The sequence below is a fragment of the Amblyomma maculatum genome, chromosome 9, assembly GCF_055883805.1.
Source record: "Amblyomma maculatum isolate TAMU_Amacu chromosome 9, ASM5588380v1, whole genome shotgun sequence".
NCBI lineage: Eukaryota > Metazoa > Arthropoda > Arachnida > Ixodida > Ixodidae > Amblyomma > Amblyomma maculatum.
In genome coordinates, this window is record NC_139352.1 from 40,441,353 (window position 1) to 40,462,540 (window position 21,188).

General features: G+C 44.4%; 1 protein-coding gene across 1 annotated transcript in view; it reads left to right on the top strand.

The window, feature by feature from the left end:
* The window catches only part of LOC146178901 (putative protein kinase C delta type homolog), a 425,884-nt gene that overhangs the window by 171,519 nt on the left and 233,177 nt on the right, over positions 1–21,188 (top strand). The window contains exons 6-8 of the mRNA XM_084578644.1: positions 6,206–6,324; positions 17,324–17,384; positions 19,696–19,852. Of these exons, the coding sequence (XP_084434770.1) occupies positions 6,206–6,324; positions 17,324–17,384; positions 19,696–19,852 (337 nt within the window). The remainder of the gene's footprint in view (positions 1–6,205; positions 6,325–17,323; positions 17,385–19,695; positions 19,853–21,188) is intronic.

Consider the following 21,188-nt stretch of genomic DNA (forward strand, 5'->3'; position numbering starts at 1 on the left):
TTCCGCCATCGCCGGCCTTCTGGCCTTCTGGTTTGACGGCTTCCGGCACGCTCGTACTCAGCTGCACGGTGCGGCGTACCAGCTTTCGCTGGGGACAACGAGCTTGTAGACAGGCAATAAACTGCATGTGAATGCCTATAGTATGTGTAGGTGCTAAAAAATGTTTAATTTAACCACGTAGTTCATTTATTGCGTCCTCCTAAATGTCTGCATTGGCTAGAACGTTTCGACAAACCCATCAGCCGTCGACTCGGTTTTTTGTTTTGCTTTTTTTATCAATTCCCTCTCTAGTGCTCTTTGTGGAAAACGCGACTTTCTGTAAAACTGAATAGATTACAAACTGATTGTTCCCTCAAACTTATTTTTTTTTTTTTAATTTTCTTGCGCAAAGGGCGAACGCATGCTCAGACTATGCTGGCTGAGACGTATTATGAATGTTCATTTAACATTGTGCACAATACTTACTGCTCAGTATGGACGCGCGTGTAATCCCCGACAATTGATAAGATATAATTTCATCTCCTGTAAACGTCCTGGCTTCAAAATACTGTTACGCTGCTTGAAGGCCGCATCAGGCGCTCAGCGGCGTTCACCTGCGCTCGGGCGAAGGTGACTGGAAACTGCACCGGAATTCAGAACGCACAGTACGCAGCCCAAGCAAGCGGGGATAAAAAAATCTTATCATGGTAAATTTCATCATTGGCCTGTGCATTAGTTTCATAAAAGCAGCAGTTATTACATGTATTTCAGCAGTACTTGTCTAATTAAAGTTTGGTTTTGTTTGTGCGGTGTTATGTCCCAAAGCGACTCAGGCTATGAGTGGAGGACTGCGGAAATTCCCATCCCCTTGGGGTTCTTTAATGTGCACTGATATCGCACAAAACACGGGCGCCTGGGTTTTTGGCTCCAGCGAAAAGCAGCCGCCGAGGCCGAGACTCGATCCCGCATATCCTAGGGAATAGTACCTAATTAAAGTAAACAGATTCACTTACATGCCCACACTAACTTTCTTTCTCTGCGCAATCAATTCGTATAACTACATAGACATTAATAGCAACATCAAGGTACCTCTTAACGCCCTGCGAAAAAAACTCGGCAGCAGTGCAAATACTCAATATCCAATTCCTGAGAAAACGTCAGGGTCGTTCTCGCATTCCCATGGCTACTGCCGGTGCTAAAACGAGCTGGGGCGTGAGGTATAGCCATTCTCTGCGAATTCACAGGCGCTTTCTTGTCCCAGAAAGGAACATGAACTCGTGATACACCTCCCAGAAAAAGGGTTGCCTAGGCCATGATGTGCACCTTATGTAGAAGGCGTGTTCTGTTCTTCCGCCAAAAAACAACAGGGTCATTAGCTCTACTTCCTCGCAGAATACTTCGACAATACAGATGACACCTGAATCAAAGCAGCGCTGTTTAAAAGTCAGCTGGTACTCTTACACAAGATACACAACAGCAGTTAGCACTGCGCGCCGATGCGTTCCGAAGGCCAGCAATGACGGCCGTCCTAGTGGCGCCACCTGTTAGGGAAGAGTGGAACTACTTGCTGTAAACGGTCTACAATAGTTGGTCAATGTTTTTTTTTGTTTTTTTGTTTTTGCTTTGTCCAGAATTCTCTAACAAAATAAAACTTCACAGTATCCACTACGTTTATTAATGAATTCGCAGTGTGATAAAGACCAATGATAAACTGTAGAAATGAGTGTCCCACAATGTATCATATTCAATCAAATCGCTGTCAGCTACTCAGGATGGTGCCTCGAGGTATATCTGTTTCGTTTTCCTTTAACGGACTGCGTTGGGAATTTTGAGCAATGGAACGTATGCAGGCGAACATAAAAGGGACGTGCGGAAGCGTATGATTGTTCCATTATTCTCTCATTTTCAAATGGCTAATGAAACTAAGCATTAAAAAATGCGAAGTCATGCGAGCTTCCCGCACAGTTCACAGTTTAAACAACATTGCTTCCATGCGAGCTTCGGCACAGTTTAAACAACATTGTTTTAGGATCTCATAGCTCACAGAATATGTTTGCCTTTATAATATAACTAACTATTCCTGAACGGTTTACGTTAATCATATGATCAATAATCTTCACCGAATTTTAGGGTATAACTGCGTGGAAACATTTCTGGGCTCCCTCCGCCGTAATCTACACCGCAAATATTGCTCTATATAGCCTTATATACCCTGAATTGAAATGCTGATCCCAGTATGGGATCCTGCTTCCTCCAATCCAATACATTATTTACAGGTGGTTCCATAAGATAGAACTAGCTTCATGGTTTCTAACTACAGCCGAATGACCAGTATTTCGATTATGATAAGCAGCCCCGACTATCTGTCTTTAACTCCTCATCGCAGAATTTCGCGCTTGTTTCTATTTGAGTAAAAAATGCTACTGCGGCATGTCTGCCAAGGTCAAGTTTGTCGAGCGTCTGACCTTGATAGCAGATGCGGCGCTCGGAGCCGTCGTCGGTCGCTCCTTCGCACACCTCCCAAACTCCCTACAGAGACGCGCACCTGCGCATGCTTTCCCAGGCCCGCCTCTCTGATAAGACGTGACCTTCGCCTTTGTGACCTCACATCCAATCAGTATCGCATCCTCGTACCAGGCGATGCTGATGGCCTAGATGTTTAGCGCTCCCAAAATTTACAGTATGTCACCACGAAGGTACCCAGTCACCGATTTCCCCGATTTTTGTCCCATGCCTGATGCTGAAACCTCAGCCTCGGTACAAAAGCAAAATTAAACGTTACGTTCTTTCGCTCATACTTCGCATTTGGCCAAAGGATAAATCGGCTGGAATGTTCTCGCCAGAATTTGTCAAGCTACCTTACCTGACAGTTCGAGTTAATGACGTGCAACGCTTAATAATCTACCGCCTTCTAGACACGAAGGTGCTCTTGTGCGAATTGAGCTATCAGGGTTCGGCCAAAATTTGTTCATCGGGTGAGATAAAAAAAACGCCAGTGAACACACAATGCACATATGTTCATTTTCAAACTGCTGTATAGAACAGCCACGCTTGCAGGCTGTGGATAACGCAAGCACGAACACGAAGCACAAGGCGTGCACCGAAGATATATTTTGCACTACCCTTCCTCAGTTATCGCTACCCTCGGCTTTACCTTTTTCGTTCAACAAACGTTTAACCGGCCGGCCCCAGTCCTACCCGCGAGAGCCTGACCACACGTCATGGAAGTTTGATGCACACCCATCTGTGCATGCAGACATATCCCCCTCTTCACCTGCCCTGAAAACCTCAGCAGCGTGAATGATCCCTAGATTCCGCGCGTGCAGTGTGCATTATGCATCTGAAAAGCATAATGCATCCTGAGCTGGCCGAAATTTCTATCCCGCTTCCGACATTATGCATTATTCAGTAATGTGGTTCTCCTTTCAGTGACACTGTGATAACAGCGCTTGACCACGTGCACCGAGTGCTACATGCCCATAAGTAAAGAAAGGAGAGAATAGGACGGGAAATCAAGCCGGAACCTTCCTGGTCACCTCCTGCTTCCTAAATCTCCTTCTGGGGAGGACACCCACCTCCTCGGTCTTGTTCTCCTTGCCTGCCTGCCTCCTAAATCTCCGTCTGAGGAGGACACCCGCTTTCTGCAGTCACCAACACCGCTACTACTCACATGTGCTGCATGTGGAAGCTAAAAGTTTAAAGACGATGTATGGGCGCGTCTAGCATCGCTGGGGAGTAATCAGGAAGGTGCATCTTGAAACAGTCCAAGGTTAATAAATTCTGAGTGGCAAGCTTCCTCTGCGTAAAGTAAATGATTTACCTTCTCGCAGATCAAAATTTATCCCGCCGGGGATGCTTTAATATGTTAAGACAGAGAAGAAAATTGCGCAGCCTTTATAATCACCATGCCATTCTCCTTCTCGCCACTGTCTCTACCGGTACCGACTAATTTTTGTATAAGCTAGAAATTTATCCTGTCTGAGGAAAGCCTAAGTTTAAGAATATTTAGTGAGCACTAAGTTCTGCAAACAAAATTAGGTATGCTCCGATGATCTCATAACATATTCTTATAGAAGAATTTCATACGTCAATGACACCTGGTCTCTCAAAAGGAAGACATGCTGGTTTTGGACAGTGCTTGCAATCGACGAAGAAAGTCTGTCGACCCATCAGTTTTGATCCATCGATGCCAAAGGAATCAGCCGACAATGAAGTTTGCTCTTCGCACTGAATGATCAGTTTTAATAACAGCACGAAAAGAAGTATATTACAAAGGGATTCTGTAATCGTTCTTTGGAGCTACTGAGCTACCTAAAATAGGAGCTGTCTGAGGTGTGCGGAACATGAGACGTTGCCTTTAGACCCGGAGGAACGAGTTATATACCTTTCTTGTGCCTTCTTATGGATACGAAGCTTCGGTGTGTATTATTGTGTAAGCATTAAGACGCTTCGTCGGACGCTGATCCGGTGGTCGTCATTTGTCAGTTATCGTCTTAGGAGAAGGCAAAAAAAGGCACCATAATTACAGCATCGAGTGGTATTCAAACCCGTAATAGACCAAACCGATCTATTTGGCTTGTCGCTGCTGTGTACATCTTGGCACACACCGCGGCCTTTCTCTAACACTTGCTAACTTTTCTCAGTCCACCACCCTTATTCACAATTAAGATTTATCAGCCTTAGCTCCTCTGAGTGTAAAAAAATGTCGGCCTCTCGCACTATGCTTTGGATATCATCATTTTCTAAACTGCTATCCGTGCTGCATTCAGGCCAAGCCATAGAGCACGCGTCCACTTGCATGTGCGAACTTGTTTAATCCCGTGACTGGTCTTCGGTCGCCACTTACACACGCAACATCACGCAAGTACCATCCCCCTCCCCCCTATCCCACCCAATAAAATAAAAAAAGGGAGGGGGAGGAAGCGCCATCTGCCGTGCATGAAGCAAGGCTCATGTAATTGCGGGATTTTGAACCTCCGCAACATATAATAGGAAGGCTAGACTTTGTCATTGCATGGTGTCAGTGAAATTAATTTTGCCCAAGAAGTGGGCCCAAGAACTAAAGCCCACATGCTCCATCTTAATGGCAGTAGTCGCTTATAAATATCTTTTTTCGACGCACTCTGAACAGATCGTTCATCATACAAGTTTGGAAACAGCGCTTCAAAAATGCCTAGTTTTAGTCCGAATGATTTGGCTGGTGACTGACTACAGCGTTACCTTTCGGCGGTCAATAAAAGCTATCTGCCATTGTCCCCATTACCTTATAAAAGTCGTTTCTTTTTCTTTTGTATCTAATCTCCCCGGTTGTCACGTTAAATAATTTTGCGGCTGCATCGTATCGTCTCATTTTGTCGATAGGTGGTCGTGCATTAACGAACAATCTCAAAGTTTGAAATCTGGGCAAAGTTCACTTCATAGCCGCAGGCGTCGCAGCAAACTGTAAACACTGTCGTTTTTTTTATGCATGTGTGTTATGTGAAGGCTCGCATCTTAATGAGTTCTGACCGTGACTCCTTCATTCCTTATTCTGGTTATCTTCCAGCGGACACAATTATGATTCCAAGTCTTTCCTTGAGAAATATTTTCGGCTCGGGTTGATGAACATTCCCCTTTCTTTCTGCATTGTTTACGATTGCTGCAATACAACACGTGTATTTAAATTGTAACAATGCTGCCAATATATTTTACATAACATAATAAGGAAAAAGCACTGAACAAGCTGAAGGAGGTACGCCTCAGTTCGCAGTTCGAGCCAACGTTTCGACAAGTAGACTTGTCTTCGCCCAGAAGAAGACAAGTCCACTTGTCGAAACGCTGGGTCGACCTACGAACTGAGGCTCCCCCCCTCTACCCTTGTTCAGTGCTCTTTCATACCTTGTAAGCTATCTTCTTCCTCTCGTTCTACCTAGATTCATAATATAATAAATTATTTTGCATGAACTGTTGCTCTCACGTATCGCGAACAATAGTGTTAACTATGCTGTTTCGACAAAACAGACAGCATTCAAGCCAGTTGGTTAGTTATAGGTCACTGACTGCTCTCTAATCTCTCTCTATTCTATTCTATTCTATTCTATTCTATTCTATCTATTCTAGTCTCTCTATTCTAACAATTTGAGCCCTAGCTTTGCACACGGGCAGGCGAGTTTCCTCCCATGCCCATGGATCCAGTGAGGACCTCGGCTGAGACGTGATGTTTGTTGGGGTATTATTTTTATTCTAGGTTCGCTGATGCACATCCTGGTGATGGATCGTCCAAACCGGCATCTGGCCGATCTGCTGCTCAGTGCACAAGTGCTGGCCGACAAGTGTCGCGACGGGGAGGACGTCGTCAACATTTGGGTGATTAACAACTTTTTAAAGGCCTTTCCTCATCGTGAGACGCTCCGGTGTCACCACGAGCTGTGGACAGGCGGTGTGGACAGAGCGTGCTGTGCACACTTTGCTGTCAACAAAAAAAAAAAAAGAAATTCTCTACCCCGACTTCCTGCGCACGTTCTCATAATTCTCCTTGTCTTGCGTAAGGAAGCTGGAGGGCGTTGAGGGCATAAAGCAAGATTAAAGAAGTGAGCACGTAAGCAAAAAGTACAAAGAAGAAAAGAAAAAAAAAATAAACAACTAAGAGAGAAAAAATTTAAGAAAACAAAGATCAAAACAACCGCAAAGAAAAACGAAACAAGAAAAAATTACAAACACTGATTAAAAGTTTAAGTGAAATAGATGTTAAGTTGTACACGTGAGAAAAGCAACAAAACGCACGAGCTGGCTCATATGGAACCAAGCCCGGAACTCGCAACACTTTGCAATTCCGCACGTACGGAGTCTTAACAATTTAGTTTGATGACGTCATCAAGGATGTAGTATGACGTGCCTTGAAATAAATGATGACGTCATCAATTGTGTAGTACGTCGTGAATTTTTATTAATGATGACGTCATCAGTGGGGTAGTATGTCGTAGTTTGAACGCAATCCTGTCCACCTTGCAGTGTGTGCATTTGAAATCTCCGAGTGTGCAGCACGCGCCAAAGCAAGCCACATGAATTATGATGCAAAAAAAGCTGATTTCAAACCTGATAGTTTGCATAATGTTCGAGAACTCCATGGTAAAAAATAACCCTGCACAGGCATTGATCTGTGACCAGACTTCAACACGATTTTGCTGCGATTCTTAATTACTGCTTTATTTTTTAATGGAAAAGAATGCAGCAAAAATTTATGGTTAACAAAATTATTTACCAGATAGCACGACGGCTATACGGCTATGTGCTTAAAAAAAACGTCAATTTTTAGTCAGCTGGTTTACAACAAGCAACAAAATATTCTGACAAGACTGAGAAAAGCGTAGGACAAGGGCGGTACGTAAAACTGTTCCTTATAGGAAACAGGCCACTAAGTAACAGCTATCCGTGCGCCGAGCCAGTGACGGAAATTTACATATAGTATTTAAGGGAACCAAATTCATTTTATCGTTAGTCCTATAGATGGTGAACTTGCAGAGGAATTCCCATGTTTCATTTTCATTGATGACTCAAGAATTTTTTACCTAATCCTTTACCTTTACCCAACCGCCATATATAGCTCGGTTATCTGTGTTTTTTTTTTCTTTCAAACAACGGGCGATGGTTCTTACAGAACGTTCAAAATTAGTACTGCAAAATGTTTAAAAGGAAGTATACAAAGACACGTCCAACTTACGCAGTCGATCCCCATTAAAAATAATGCGGACGTCACGGTAGTCCCATGCTTATGATCACATATAGCGTCAGCCAGCATTCTGCTTGCGACACCTAGAGCTCAGACTTCGCGACTTGAGATAAGGCGCCAATAAAAGTTCGCTCGTGTTAGCATTTCACCGATACATAAAGACGCAGATCGGGGTCACACAACGTTCTGCTTGCAGAGAACATCGCTGCTAATCTCACAGGGAGAAAGCAAATGCGACGGCGACAGGCAAAACGACTTCTGCCAGCCCCGACACGCGTCCTGTCGCGTTCGCTTGACACTTATTAAATGGTTTCGTTAATGCTCCCCCTCTAAAGACTGGAAATGTAAGCAAGCTATCGCTGGTTTCCGCGTCATTTTCAATCCTGCACCGACGTCAGAAGCGCAAATATATACGGAGATTGAGCGCCAGCGTAGCAGGAACTGAACTCAACTCAAGACGCAGAACTAACTAATCCGTTAGAAATGTTAGCTAGCTTTTCTTTACAAGCAAAAAAGAACATATTAGGATATATTTTAATACGTCTTTATTAATGTATCTTTAATGTATACTTATAAACTATATATGATTTATATGATATATAATATATCTTTTTAAGCTCTACCTTGTAGTCTTGGTAAATGCACGTCGAATCTACTTGATGCCTACGATGGTGCAGCCACGATTACCAGCCGGCGAGCCAGCCAAAGCAAGGACTTAATCAGCATAACAATTGACAAACGAACAACTGGATAGCAGGAAGCGTGAAAAGCAGGTATACCAACGTTGTTTTGGGGTGGAAGACGGGTGAAGAGCTTTGCGCGCAGCTTTACGAGCACGTGAAAGGTTCCGTAGATGGAGTTGAAACCCTGGCTGGTTTTAGATTAGGTATATCAAATATTCTCTGCGAACACAGAGGAGGAAATCCCATTCGCGTCATGTTTGCATGGAAATATCTGTACGAAATTTTGCAATTCAACTCTGCTATTCAATTGCTAGTTTCGACGGGTAAGCAACCTGAAGACGTGTTGCGTTTTCCGCGTAAAAAGGAGCAAAAATAGTGTATTACCACAGGTAATATACTATTACCACCGAACTGTAAGTGCATCATTCTGGACACTGGATAGATATTTATTTTTTTTTAATTAAGCTGGTGGAGACAAGACTTACCATCACGTGACTCGCACATGTGCAATTGTGTTAACTTCGATTTGTGCTGTTACGACCAATTTCGGGAGAGAAAGGCGCCGTATTGCGCGTATTACCGAACCTAATACAAGGATGTTGTGATATGTGGCGCTTGGGAAACAAAAATGTACATACCCGAGAAAAATGTACCGGATCTGCACAACGCACTTTTAGCCACGGTCTTTTTCAGAGACACGCGATAGGATATTCTTCAAAGTTCCTTTTTGCGAGTAGGTTGTGCGACAATGTTTAGGATGAAAGGATAAATATGGTAAGGTGAAAGGATGAATATGACAATGTTCATAAGGATTTAAAATCATCTAAGGAGCTTTTCGGTGTCTGCGGGTAGTGTCCATGGTTATGTAGGAAATTTAAGGGCAGTTGTATTCCGGCATTGCTGTTAAGTTACTGCACTATTATTTGTTTCAGAAATCATTTGAAAAGACTTTCAATGGCCACGTAAAATTAGCTATGATAGGCAAGAAAATTCACCTTGCTAAATAACGAAATCATTATTGAACTTGTTTCTGTAAAGGGGAAGTCGGGACCCCTCAAGCTGTTTACGCAGCTTTTTCCTTTGCTTCCTCGCAACTACTGGTTTTAAATAAAATTTGAAACTTTGAAACTTCTTAGTGTATGCGATATTTCCTGGTAATGGGATTGTGGTTTAACAACAAAGCTCATATCACTCAATTTACAGCCTTTATCTACTCTGCTGCTATTCTTTACAATTCGCTAAGCGATGCAGCGGAGAATACGGAGACCAAAACAAAAAAGCAAAACAATGGGAGGGGGGGGGGGGGGCATGATTTGGAAGGTTCCTGTCTTTTCTGAGGTTGTTCTTATATATTCGCTACAGGGAAGCCGATTCGAATCTCAATATACAGTGTTTCTACAGTCTAAGAGGAAGCGATTTCTGCTTGCTTTTGTTTCCCTTATTTATTCAAAAAAAGGCCAACAGTACCCTTTCTTGTGCATTCTATTCGCGGAGGTGGCATTTTCAAGCGTGGACTAAATGCCTTTTCCCAGTGGGTATTCCCTGTGCCTCAGTTCTGTACGAAGAAAATAACACATTTCACTCAGCAGGGCACCCCGATGCGCATGCCCAATATTTTCAAATTAAGAGCCTTAATCACGCCTGAAAACTGCTGAACGTCAGCGTATCATTTATCTCTCTAGGACGCCAATTTCAAGGCTAACGTTTCGTCTGCCTTCCTCTTATCCCCGCACTGATGTAAAAGTTGTTTGAAATTCTCTTCCGGCCAGCGCAAACAATGCGACGCCACACACAGTAGCCGTATCACACCAGTTTGGAGCTATTCTACTAAAGTAAGCGCTTAGAGTGCACTTGTTGATAATTATCTTCTGCAGATTTTGTCGACAAGTGCAATTGTTACGAATTTTAAATCACTGACTGAGATGGTAGGCCCACCGACTATCCTGTCGTTTCATGCTCGCCTCTTCGTATACCCTATGCTTTTCTTCCCAGCCAAAGGATAATTAATAACGTGTGAAATTCAGGTGCGTTAATTGCAGAGGTAGCATTCAACACATTTTATTACAGAATCATTAAAATATAACATTAAGACTAAAAGCTGAACGGGCTCTCTTACTGGGAAGTTATATTTTAATCCTGAGCATGTGTAATGCGCTTTTAAGCCGAGGTCCAAGAACGTATTAAATAAGCAACAGATTCCTTATCGGCGTTTCCTCATAAAACAAAGTGCTCGGATCAACATATGGGTTTGGTCACGCTTGCGCACAGTAGGTGTACAAAATACCACCTAAGTTAAGTCTCTTCATCAGCTTCGCATCCTTAATCCCCAACAGTGTTACCGGACGAGAATTGCGTCGAAGTCAAAAGGCAACTTGTAGCAGAGTTTAAGACTATTGCAGCGACCTCACTTTATATTATACACCAGCCAGCCATGAGTGAAAACAAAAACAAATGCATGAAAGCTATAAAGACAAAAACACCAGGGAGCGCTTTTTTGTCCAGCAGACGGGTTTAGAAGGAATATGCGGAAATGTGTCAGAAGGATTGTCACAATGCATCATCGCAAAACACCAAATTCTGGACGTTGCTAAAAACACATCCATTTGAGAAGGAATGCAGAATCCGCAGGACATAACACGTTTAATACGAGCACACAGCGTGCCGCATCCCAGTGAGCAATTTCCTCTACTGAGCATAAGAGATTAGGGAAGAGGAAAGGCAGGGATGTTAACCAAAATAAGGAACCGGTTTGCTACGCCATGCTGGGATAAGGGGGTGAGTGGAATGATAAAAGGGAGTTACAGCAATATTAGGTCGGTATAGTATAGTCAGTAAATCAGTGAAGTCAGTATAGTCAGTAAATCACAGCCTATCGTTCAGGCCTGTGGTTCTCAAGAAGCAGAGCAGTACATGAGAGGCCTAAGAGATTAAGTGAATGAGGAAAAGGGCGCAACTAATAGGAAATAAATGTTCCTGAAGAAAAAATAATATCTTTAATTTCTTGTCTACGGATTTGGATGAAGCCAAATAAGTGGCGCAATCATTTACTGACAGAAATTCACTTCGTTAGAAAGTAGGCAAAAAATCCAGATGCCAGCAATCCGAACCGACGGGCTCGGCACGTTTCGTACGGTGCTCCGTCAATCGAACAGCTTTGAAGGCTGTCATATTTTTGGGTGCATTTATGTGACGTGTAACGTAACTCTCAGTGTGTTTATTATCGCCACGCTGCTTTATAGCAACTGAAATAAATAAAATAGTTCACAGGAAGAGAAAGGCGCAGTATCTGTCACCCTTGTCCCTGTAGACACCTGAACAGCGCCGTGAGATTTGATTGATTTATAGGAAGGGAAAGGCGTGGTAACTGTCTTACTTGTTTTCTGTGGACACCGCAACCGCGCCGTAAGGGAAGGGAGGAAGGTGGGATGAAAGTGGAAAGAGAGAAAGAGGAGCCGTAGTGGAGGGCTACGGAGTAATTTAGACCACCTGGGGATCTTTAACGTGCGCTGACATCGCACAGCACACGGACGCCTCTTCGTTTCGCCCCCATCGAAACGCAGCCGCCGAGGTCAGCGCCGTGAGAGAAGGGAGGAAAGTGTGAGAGAAAGTGGAAAGCGAGAAACAGGAGCCATAGTTGAGGGCTACGGAGTATTATCGACCACCTGGGGATCTTTAACGTGCGCTGACACCGCACAGCACACAGACGCCTCTTCGTTTCGCCTCCATCGAAACGCAGCCGCCGGCGGTCGGAATCGAACCGGGTACTCCGGCACAGTAGTCGGCCGTCTTACTACTTCACCATCGCGGTGGGGCCGGCGGAAATAGAAATTCGTGATTTAGCGTGAGTGCCGTGCGGAGCTTTATTTAACAGGGATAACTGGAAATCTGCAAGAACTTCTTATTAAAGCGCAGCTATTTGGAGCCCGTTCCTGGGCTTCGCGGCGTCGGTGTTGTACCCCTTATAACCAGCTCCACTTTCACTCCCACCTTCTTTCCTTTTCGTTACGGCGGGATTCAGGTGTCCACAGAAACAAGTGTGACAGATACTGCGCCTTTCCATTGTAACCAGCTCCACTTTCACTCCCACCTTCCTTCCTTCTCTTACGGCATGATTCAGGTGTCCACAAAAGCAAGTGTGACAGATACTGCCTGTTTCCATTCCTGTGAACCAATTATGAAAGGCAGGCTTTAGAGCTCGTGGAAGACGTGACCACACTTAGTACATACACACTGCTAAGATAATAAATAATGAATAATGCGAGCGCCCACACACCGAACTGTAGGGTAACATGTGCACTAACCGAGAATTCACACACTCACAGAGAAAAGCACTATATTTTGATGTAGTTTACGTATGTACAGCCAGTTTGATAGTCCGAATATCTAGCCGACCGTCCCTTGGCTTTCGAGGGAGGCCTGGCGCGGATTCAGCCCGCCCTCACTTTTCTTAAAAGCATGTATTGCAAGAAATTCGATGAGAAACTTGCTAACTTTGGTTACGTCGTTTTCAAATCAGTTTAAGATATTTGCGAAGGTTTTTCGTCTTGTCTGCAGCTTGTGGCATTAGTATCTTCGCCGCGCAACGTTTCTATGGGTCCACGCGCTGCCTCCCGCAACTTCCCGATAACTTAATTGCTCTCTTCATTTCTCCGACCACAAAGCTTCCTTCACAACAGTCAAGAACTGTTAGTAAGTGTTTCTTGGAGGAATGTGCGTGAAAAATAAAATAGCTGCCTGTAGTAGTACATACGTGTCTTGCTCGAAATCTCTGCCTCAATTTATAAAAAAAGGTGAAACAGCTGCGCCCAAATTTCACATTAGGAAGTAACATAATCGTCGGCGGGAGCTAGCCTGCCACCATATTTCCTCTATCCATGGCTCCAACACTGCCAGAATTGGTTTGGTTTGGTTTGTGGGGTTTAACGTCCCAAAGCAACTAAGGCTATGAGAGACGCCGTAGTGGAGGACTCCGGAAATTTCGACCACCTGGGGTTCTTTAACGTGCACTGACATCGTACAGCACACGGACGCCGCTCCGTTTCGCCTCCATCGAAACGCAGCCGCCGAGGCCGGGATCGAACCCGGGTACTCCGGCACAGTAGTCGGGCGTCTTACCACTGCACCACCCCGGCGGGGCACTGCCAGAATTAAGGCCCTCGTTAGACATTTGAGCAGATAATGGCGTCTAAATGAGGGATCATAACCCTCTGCATACGGAAGTTGTGGTTTCGGTGAGTGTTGGTCTTGGTAGCCCTCCACTGCCGTCCTCCTTGCCTTTCCTCCTCCTCCTCATTTTCGACCTCATCCTCCCCTTTCTCTCTACACTTTCACTCCCACCTTACTTCCTTCCTTTTCGACGCGGTTCAGGCGTCCGCAGAAAAATACATGACAGATACTGCGCCTTTTCGCTTCCTGTGAACCAGTTATCATCAAGGCGACAGCGGTCTAGGCTCATGCATGTGCGTAGAAAGTATGCGTCCGTGAGAGGTGTCCAATCCAGCTAGAGCTTGCACGTATAAAAATAAAAAGAAAAGCATGATTGCATGAGATAGAGGAGGGCAAAATGGATCTAGAAGCGATGTTTGCTTACTGTAGAATAGCTTCAGTTCAGGCGTTCAGTCGTGTCCGACTCTTCGTGACCCTATGGACCATGTCACGCCATGCTTTCCGGTCTTTCACTATCTTCTTAACATCACATAGCTTCATCTGCAATGCCTCGAGAATGCCATTTAACCATCGCGTTCGCTGCCTACCCCTTCTCCGGCGACCCTCAACCTTTCCCAACATCAAATCTTTCTCCAGCGACTCCTCTCTTCTCATCAGATGACCAATGTAGCTGAGCTTTAACTTTAGAATTTGACCCTCCAATGAGCAGTCAGGGTTTATGGTCGACAATATCGACTGATTTGATCGTCTGGCAGTCCAAGGAACCCTTAAGAGTCTTCGCCAGCACCACAATTCAAACGCGTCAATTCTTCGGCGGTCAGCCTTTTTCACAGTCCAACTCTCGCATCCATACATCACAACTGGAAAGACCATAGCACGGGTTATACGGATCTTGGTTGGTATACTAATGTCTCTGCTCTTTACTAGGCGGTCAAGGCTAACCATTGCTCTCTTTCCCAGAAGCAGGCGTCTCCTAATTTCATGGCTGCAGTCTCCTTCCGAGGTAATCTTGGCGCCCAAGAATAGAAAATCTGTCACAGCTTCCACTTCTTGTCCATTGATGCTCCAGGACTTGATAGGGCAAGACGCCATGATCTTCGTCTTTTTAATGTTCAGTTTAAGCCCAAACTTCTCACTCTCTTCTTGTACGCGCATCAGAAGTCTCTTGAGTTCCACTTCACTTTCTGCCATTAAAGTGGTATCATCCGCATATCTAAGGTTGTTGATACGTTTTCCAGCAATCTTCACTCCAGCTGAAGACTCGTCCAGACCGGCCTTCCTCATGATGCACTCTGCATATAGGTTAAATAGGCAGGGCGACAGTATGCAGCCTTGCCTCACCCCTTTCTCAATCGGAAACCAATCAGTAAGACCATGCCCAGTTCTGACTGTGGCCTCTTGCCCTTCATAAAGGTTCCTGAGGAGACAGATGAGGTGAATTGGAACTCCCATCTCTTGGAGAGCTTGCCACAATCTGCTGTGATCTACGCAGTCAAACGCTTTCGCATAATCAATAAAGCAGAAGTAAATGGGTTTCTGGAACTCTCTTGCTTTTTCCATGATCCAGCGAAGGTTGGCAATTTGGTCTCTAGTTCCTCTGCCCTTGCGAAACCCAGCTTGCACGTCCGGAAGCTCCCGATCCACATACTGCTGCAGCCTACCTTGCAGGATTTTTAACATCACCTTGCTAGCATGCGAAATAAGCGCGATCGTGCGGTAGTTGGAACAATCTTTGGCACTGCCTTTCTTTGGAATGGGGATGTAAACTGACCTCCTCCAATCCTGTGGCCACTGCAGGGTTGTCCAAATCTTTTGACATAATGTATGCAGTGTGTTAACAGCATCGTGGTTGAGGTTTTGAAGCAACTCAGCTGGAATACCATCAATTCCGCTAGCTTTGTTCTTAGCAAGGCTGGCTAAGGCCCATTCAACTTCACTCTTCAGGATGCCCGGCTCGAGATCAGAAATCACAACCGTACTATCTTGGGTTTGCACATCCGGGTCCTTCTTGTACAGTTCTTCTGTAGAATAACTGTAGAATAACTGTAGAATAACAGTTCATTTAATCAGATAGAAAATGTCAAATTTGCGTCGAAATAGCGCCGGACGTCAACATAGTACAAAAGTGAAAATTGTGTTAGAAAGGATGGATGCGTATCGAGTTTAAGAACGTTTAATTAAAAGTAATTAATACCTAAGATCACCGAAAGACCTATAATTTGGGTAAAAAAAAACGAACTTGGATGACGCGTCACATTCGGCGGAAAGACGTCGAGACAGTGTGAAATCCCACAAAATGAGTAAAGAAACACAACTGCTTGCCTAATTAGATAAACAAACGGCTAATTAAGCCTGATTACACTAAAGTTATGCGACGGATTTATAATTGTCAATTTTTAAAGCAAATAACTGCAAAAGAAACAAATGACGTCAAACGCACCGAATGAGTTCAAACGCAGAAAATGAATTCGAAGAGTCCCAAAGGGCTTTCGCGTTCTCACACCTAAGAGTTATCAAGTGCCTCCAACGATTTTGTTTTCTTTTGCCAGAATTATGAGTGAACACATATTTTTCAATCCCGGGCATCATCCATTTCTGCTGCTTCCATAACATGTCTACACCGTGTATCTACCGCATATCGATCACATCGCCGATATTGAAGTACTGTTAACAGCCTGAGAAAGAGCAGAATTTGACTTAATCTCCCCTTAGCTATAAAAACAGCGTATATAATCTGGCAAGCATCAATCTGAACGCACCCCGCCGGGGTGGCGCAGTGGTTACGGCGCTCGACTGCTGTTCGCAAGGATGCGGGATCGAATCCCGGCCTCGGCGGCCACTTTTCGATGGAGGCGAAAAGCAAGGCGCCCGTGTGCTGTGCGATGTCAGTGCACGTTAAAGAACCCCAGGTGGTCGAAATTTCCGGAGTCCTCCACTACGGCGTCTCTCATAGCCTGAGTTGCTTTGGGACGTTAAACCCCACAAACCAACCAACCAATCAATCTGAACGCATAGCCCGCATCGGCTTCGCTGAGATAACCGCACGAGAAGAGACACATCGCAGCATTAACATCAAATGTGCCCACACTTTTCATAAGCACCATTATGTTTTGAACGCCCTTCCCGCAGTTTAGGCTATGTTTTTCTTTGCCTTCGACCAAGTCCATTAAGTTTTCCTACTGTTCATAGTGCACATATCATCATTCAGTACACAGCTACTATCAAGCTTGATTCAGCTATTTCTCGAGCTGCCTACTCCCTCCTATTAATTCTGAATGACAGCCTAAGGCCAGTATTATTGGAGTACTTTCTCGGTGCTGATTGATTGATTGATTTATAGGAAGGGAAAGGCGCGGTAACTGGCTCACTTGTTTTCTGTGGACACCTCAACTGCGCCGTAAGGGAAGGTAGAAAGGTGGGAGTGAAAGTGAACAGAGAGAAAGAGGAGCCGTAGTGGAGGGCTACGGGGTAATTTCGACCACCTGGCGATCTTTAACGTGCGCTTGCATCGCACAGCACACGGACGCCTCTTCGTTTCGCCTCCATCGAAACGCAGCCGCCATGGTCAGGTTCGAATCCGGGTACTCCGGCACAGTAGTCGGGCGTCCTACCGCTGCCCCACCCCGCGGGGCAACTTTTATCAATAGCGTTGAGAAAGAGAGAGAGAGAGAGATACTTTGAGTTCTCTTTGCGTAGTTTTAAATATGGCCACGCCATGGCGCTCCCAGTCCATGTTTTTTTCCAGAGGCTCTCACCCATGGTTCCCTCGTTGCTATTTTCGTTGCAGCTCAAGCTCCGACCCAGCGGGAAACTCAACGTTCAGGTTCGGCGCTTCCGCGAAGGAGAAGGTACGTCCAAAAGGCTGCCGCACAAACTTGTCAGAGTAGCCGGAAAACTGTGGTAACGAGTAGAGAGCTGCTCCTGCTCAACGCAAATATTTGCTTTGTGTTCTGGCAAGTCGCTAGCCAGTGTAGCAGTATGTTTCCTGGCAGTTTATGCTGGCTTCCTTCCTAGTTCTCCCGAGGGCCTGTCACAACATTCCCTGCTCTGTAGGCGCCGTTCATGTTCACCGGCGACCCAACACCCTTTGCCAAAAACCCCCAAAACAAAGTAATTTACTGTGGACGCAGCTCCTTATTCACTGAATAAATGGTTCATTATTAAGGAATTACTCACTCATTACCTCACTGCACACCGTGTAAAGCATCTCACTATGTATATTGTCAGTAGGCCACACCTATAGAGCATGGAAAAAAATATTTCAGACAGTCAGACATGAATGGAATCGTTTTATTAGTAATACACCTAAATAGCATGCCATTTAAATAGGTTTTTGACTTTCCTTCTCTACTAGAGGTCTGCTGCAGAAGCCTGTGGGCCTATACGAAAGTATTCTCTGAGCCAATTCGACAAGTCCGTTTTGATGAATTCAAAAGCACATTTTATATAATTCCTTACAGGTGCAAAATATGTTAGTTTATGAAGGCTTACTTTATAGACTGCAATTGTTTCAAACCACAGACTTAACCAGGTCACTTTCATAATTATACATCAAAATTTGAATATTTATCTACCATATATGAGGGGCAAGTGTCCGTTTACAAACAGGAAAAACATTTTTGTAAGTGACCATTCCGTTCCGATTCCCAAAACGTTCGAGGCAGTCCAACGGCCCTTGCAATTCGCCCTCATGGTTTCGAAGAGGGTTTAGTTGATGTGTTCTACGGTTAGCTTTTCCAGACTGTTCGCGATACAGTTACTAATACGACTGCCTTGCGCAACGCTCCTTTTTCACCTAGTCATAATGCCTAAGGACAGGAAGAACAAATCTGAGATACGAAATAAATTCCCATAAGCAACGTAACTGGGTATGATATAAGGGAGTAATTACTCACTGACATCCACCCAAGCGCAGCCATACGGTTATAAGAAAAGAGCTACACAGCTTTCTCAGAACCTCTATGGGTAAATAAAAATTCATCCCGATCCGGGGATCGGACGCAGAGACACCAACTTTCCGGAGCAGTGGTTCTACAAACTCAGGTAACCTGAACTGCATCAGGTCAGATGATAAGGCGGGAGCGAATCGATCAACAACTCGAAGTGGAAGTGGTGTTGAAGAAATATTTAGGTTTTGATTTGATTTTTATGGGGGTTTAACCTACCAAAGCAACTCAGGCTATGAGGGGCACTGTAGTGGATGGCTGCAGAAATTTGGACCACCTGAGGACTATTTAACGTGGAATGAGATTGCACAGTACACGGGCGTCGTGCATTTCGCCTACATCGAAAAGCGGCCTCCGCGGTCACTATTCGATCCCGCTTCCCTGAGCAGTGCAGTCGAGCGCCCTAACTACTGTACCACCGTAACAAGACAAATATTTAAGGGGGTTCCTCGATGTGGAGTAGATTTGTTATAACGGAAGTAATTACTCATTGACATCTGAGCTCTCCTCCTAACGCCTACTCATAAGCTTCTTGCATGTCTTTAATTTGATTCCCTGTGCAGTAAGTGTAAAAGAAACATTTATTTGCGAAGCTGTGGCAAAAATTTGCAACTTTCTTTTCTTTTTTCCACATTCCCTCTTTTTCAGTGCCTTTTTTTATAAGGACAGCAAAGTGAGGTTAAAGTTATTGCATGCAAAAAGACGTAGTCCATTTAGACGGTACGGTGGCATATCGGGTTAGTTAGTTCAAGAACGTCCTTTTGAAAGCGCTAAAAACTGTGCAGACTTAGACATAGATGAAATCTGTCGGAGCGATTCATGAACTGCTCGAAATTACCATATTGCTATTATTACTATATAGTAATACCCAATGGTATTACTATAATATAGTAATTCCAATGGTATTATATCTCCTTCTCTTCATTGTTAGGAAAGTACTTATATTGCCTAGTTTCATGCAATAAAAGTTCAGTTGTAAGTTAGCGCCCATCCTGCATGTCTCGCGGTGTCTTTGTCTGTTTAGAGCTACGTGGCAAGTGAAATTACGCGCCGCTAAACTGCTCTGGCACGTTTTGCTGCTTTGAATACCTTGTAATAAAAAGTAGACGGAGCGAGAAAAATTTGCTATCCCAACGCCGCTTTTATCAGTAATGCTCTTAGTGGTCTGCCATTACAATGACGCCTGCCTCCCTTCTCTTCCTTGACACTGCAGCCACTCCATTGGAAGAGGAACCCAAGGCAGCCGGTGGCATCACCCGCCGCCGTGGCGCCATCAAGCACCAGAAAGTCTTCGAAGTCAAGGGTCACAAGTTCATCGAGAAGTTCTTCCGCCAACCCACCTTCTGCGCCTTTTGCAAGGAGTTCCTGTGGTAAGTTAGCTCCGCTATAGTCCGAGATGCATTCGGCCCTTTCGCGTCAATTTGGTCACGACCATTGTTCCGGGTGTCAGAGCTGAGCGGCTGCTTGGTTACTAAAAAAATACACAAATATGTTCCAAGCGTTGTGACCTTGACGTAGGGCAACATTAAAATAGCAACTTGCCTGGCTTACTTGTTACCTATGTTATTATGAGCTGTTGTGTGCTGTGTGGTGGTGGTTTGCCTTAAAGCCGAATACTCGTGTCATGCTTTATTCCAGACCATGAAAATTTGAGTTTACAGAAAGGCTGTGAACTGGTATGTGTCCTATGGAAACTACGGAGGCTTCTACGTCGAAGTCGAAAAAGTTATGTGGGTTAAAATAGAACATATTCAGGCTTCTCTTACAACTCATCCTGCGCTTTCCAGTTCACATGACGGACGACGAAGATTTTATTCCAAGTTTAGTTTTCTCTCACTAGAAGTTTCTCCCGAGGAGAGTTTAAAGTAGAAGCACTTCTCCACAGTACCTTTTGAAACACCGGTTTCTCAATATATATTCGGTGAATAATTATCTATCGTACTCTAGCGTGCACAAAGAAACACCACAGTTGACATGCAGGACACTCGTACATCCTATAGTACGAGTCTTATTGTTCTCTCTAAGCATCGATCTTCAGTTTTTATCCTGAATTTCTCTGCAAGAAATCAAACGCTCGTCACAAAGCAATCAGCCAGCACCTTTATGTCGGACGCTGAAACTGACTTTTTGATGCCCAATGACGACCTTCAACAAATGAAACTCTCATTTCGGCGGTATTAGCGATCTATACACGTATGATATATGGGTGCTTTCTATAAGACCAGCATTACAATAGAACCGGTCGTAGGGCGATGCCTAAATCGTGATTAGAATTTTAAGTAGAATCATAAAAGCTTTGCCCGATCCTTATATTCTGAGTATCCCCATTAACACTGTCTTATAGCACAGCAAATAAAAAAACAAAGATATAGTGAGGATACAGTAGGGGCAATATATCTTAAGAGCGTGTGTTAGAAATAGATAATATAGGAGTTAAAGCCGTTAAGTGTTTTCGCTCCTTTTAGGAGGAAGAACAGGAACATCTAAGAGCATCTTTGTTCTTCATATTTAAACACACAACACTCAAGGCACATGGGCCCCAAACGGCTTTCTCAGTAGTTTTTCCTTAAAGATAACTTTCTTTATTGCGCTCCGACAGCCACGCCACGATAAAGTATCGCTGGATTCGTTTTAGTACTGAGATGCAGGAAAGGTTTGTCGCTGTGTTTCTCATGGTTATCGGCTTGCAATGTATATGACTGACCT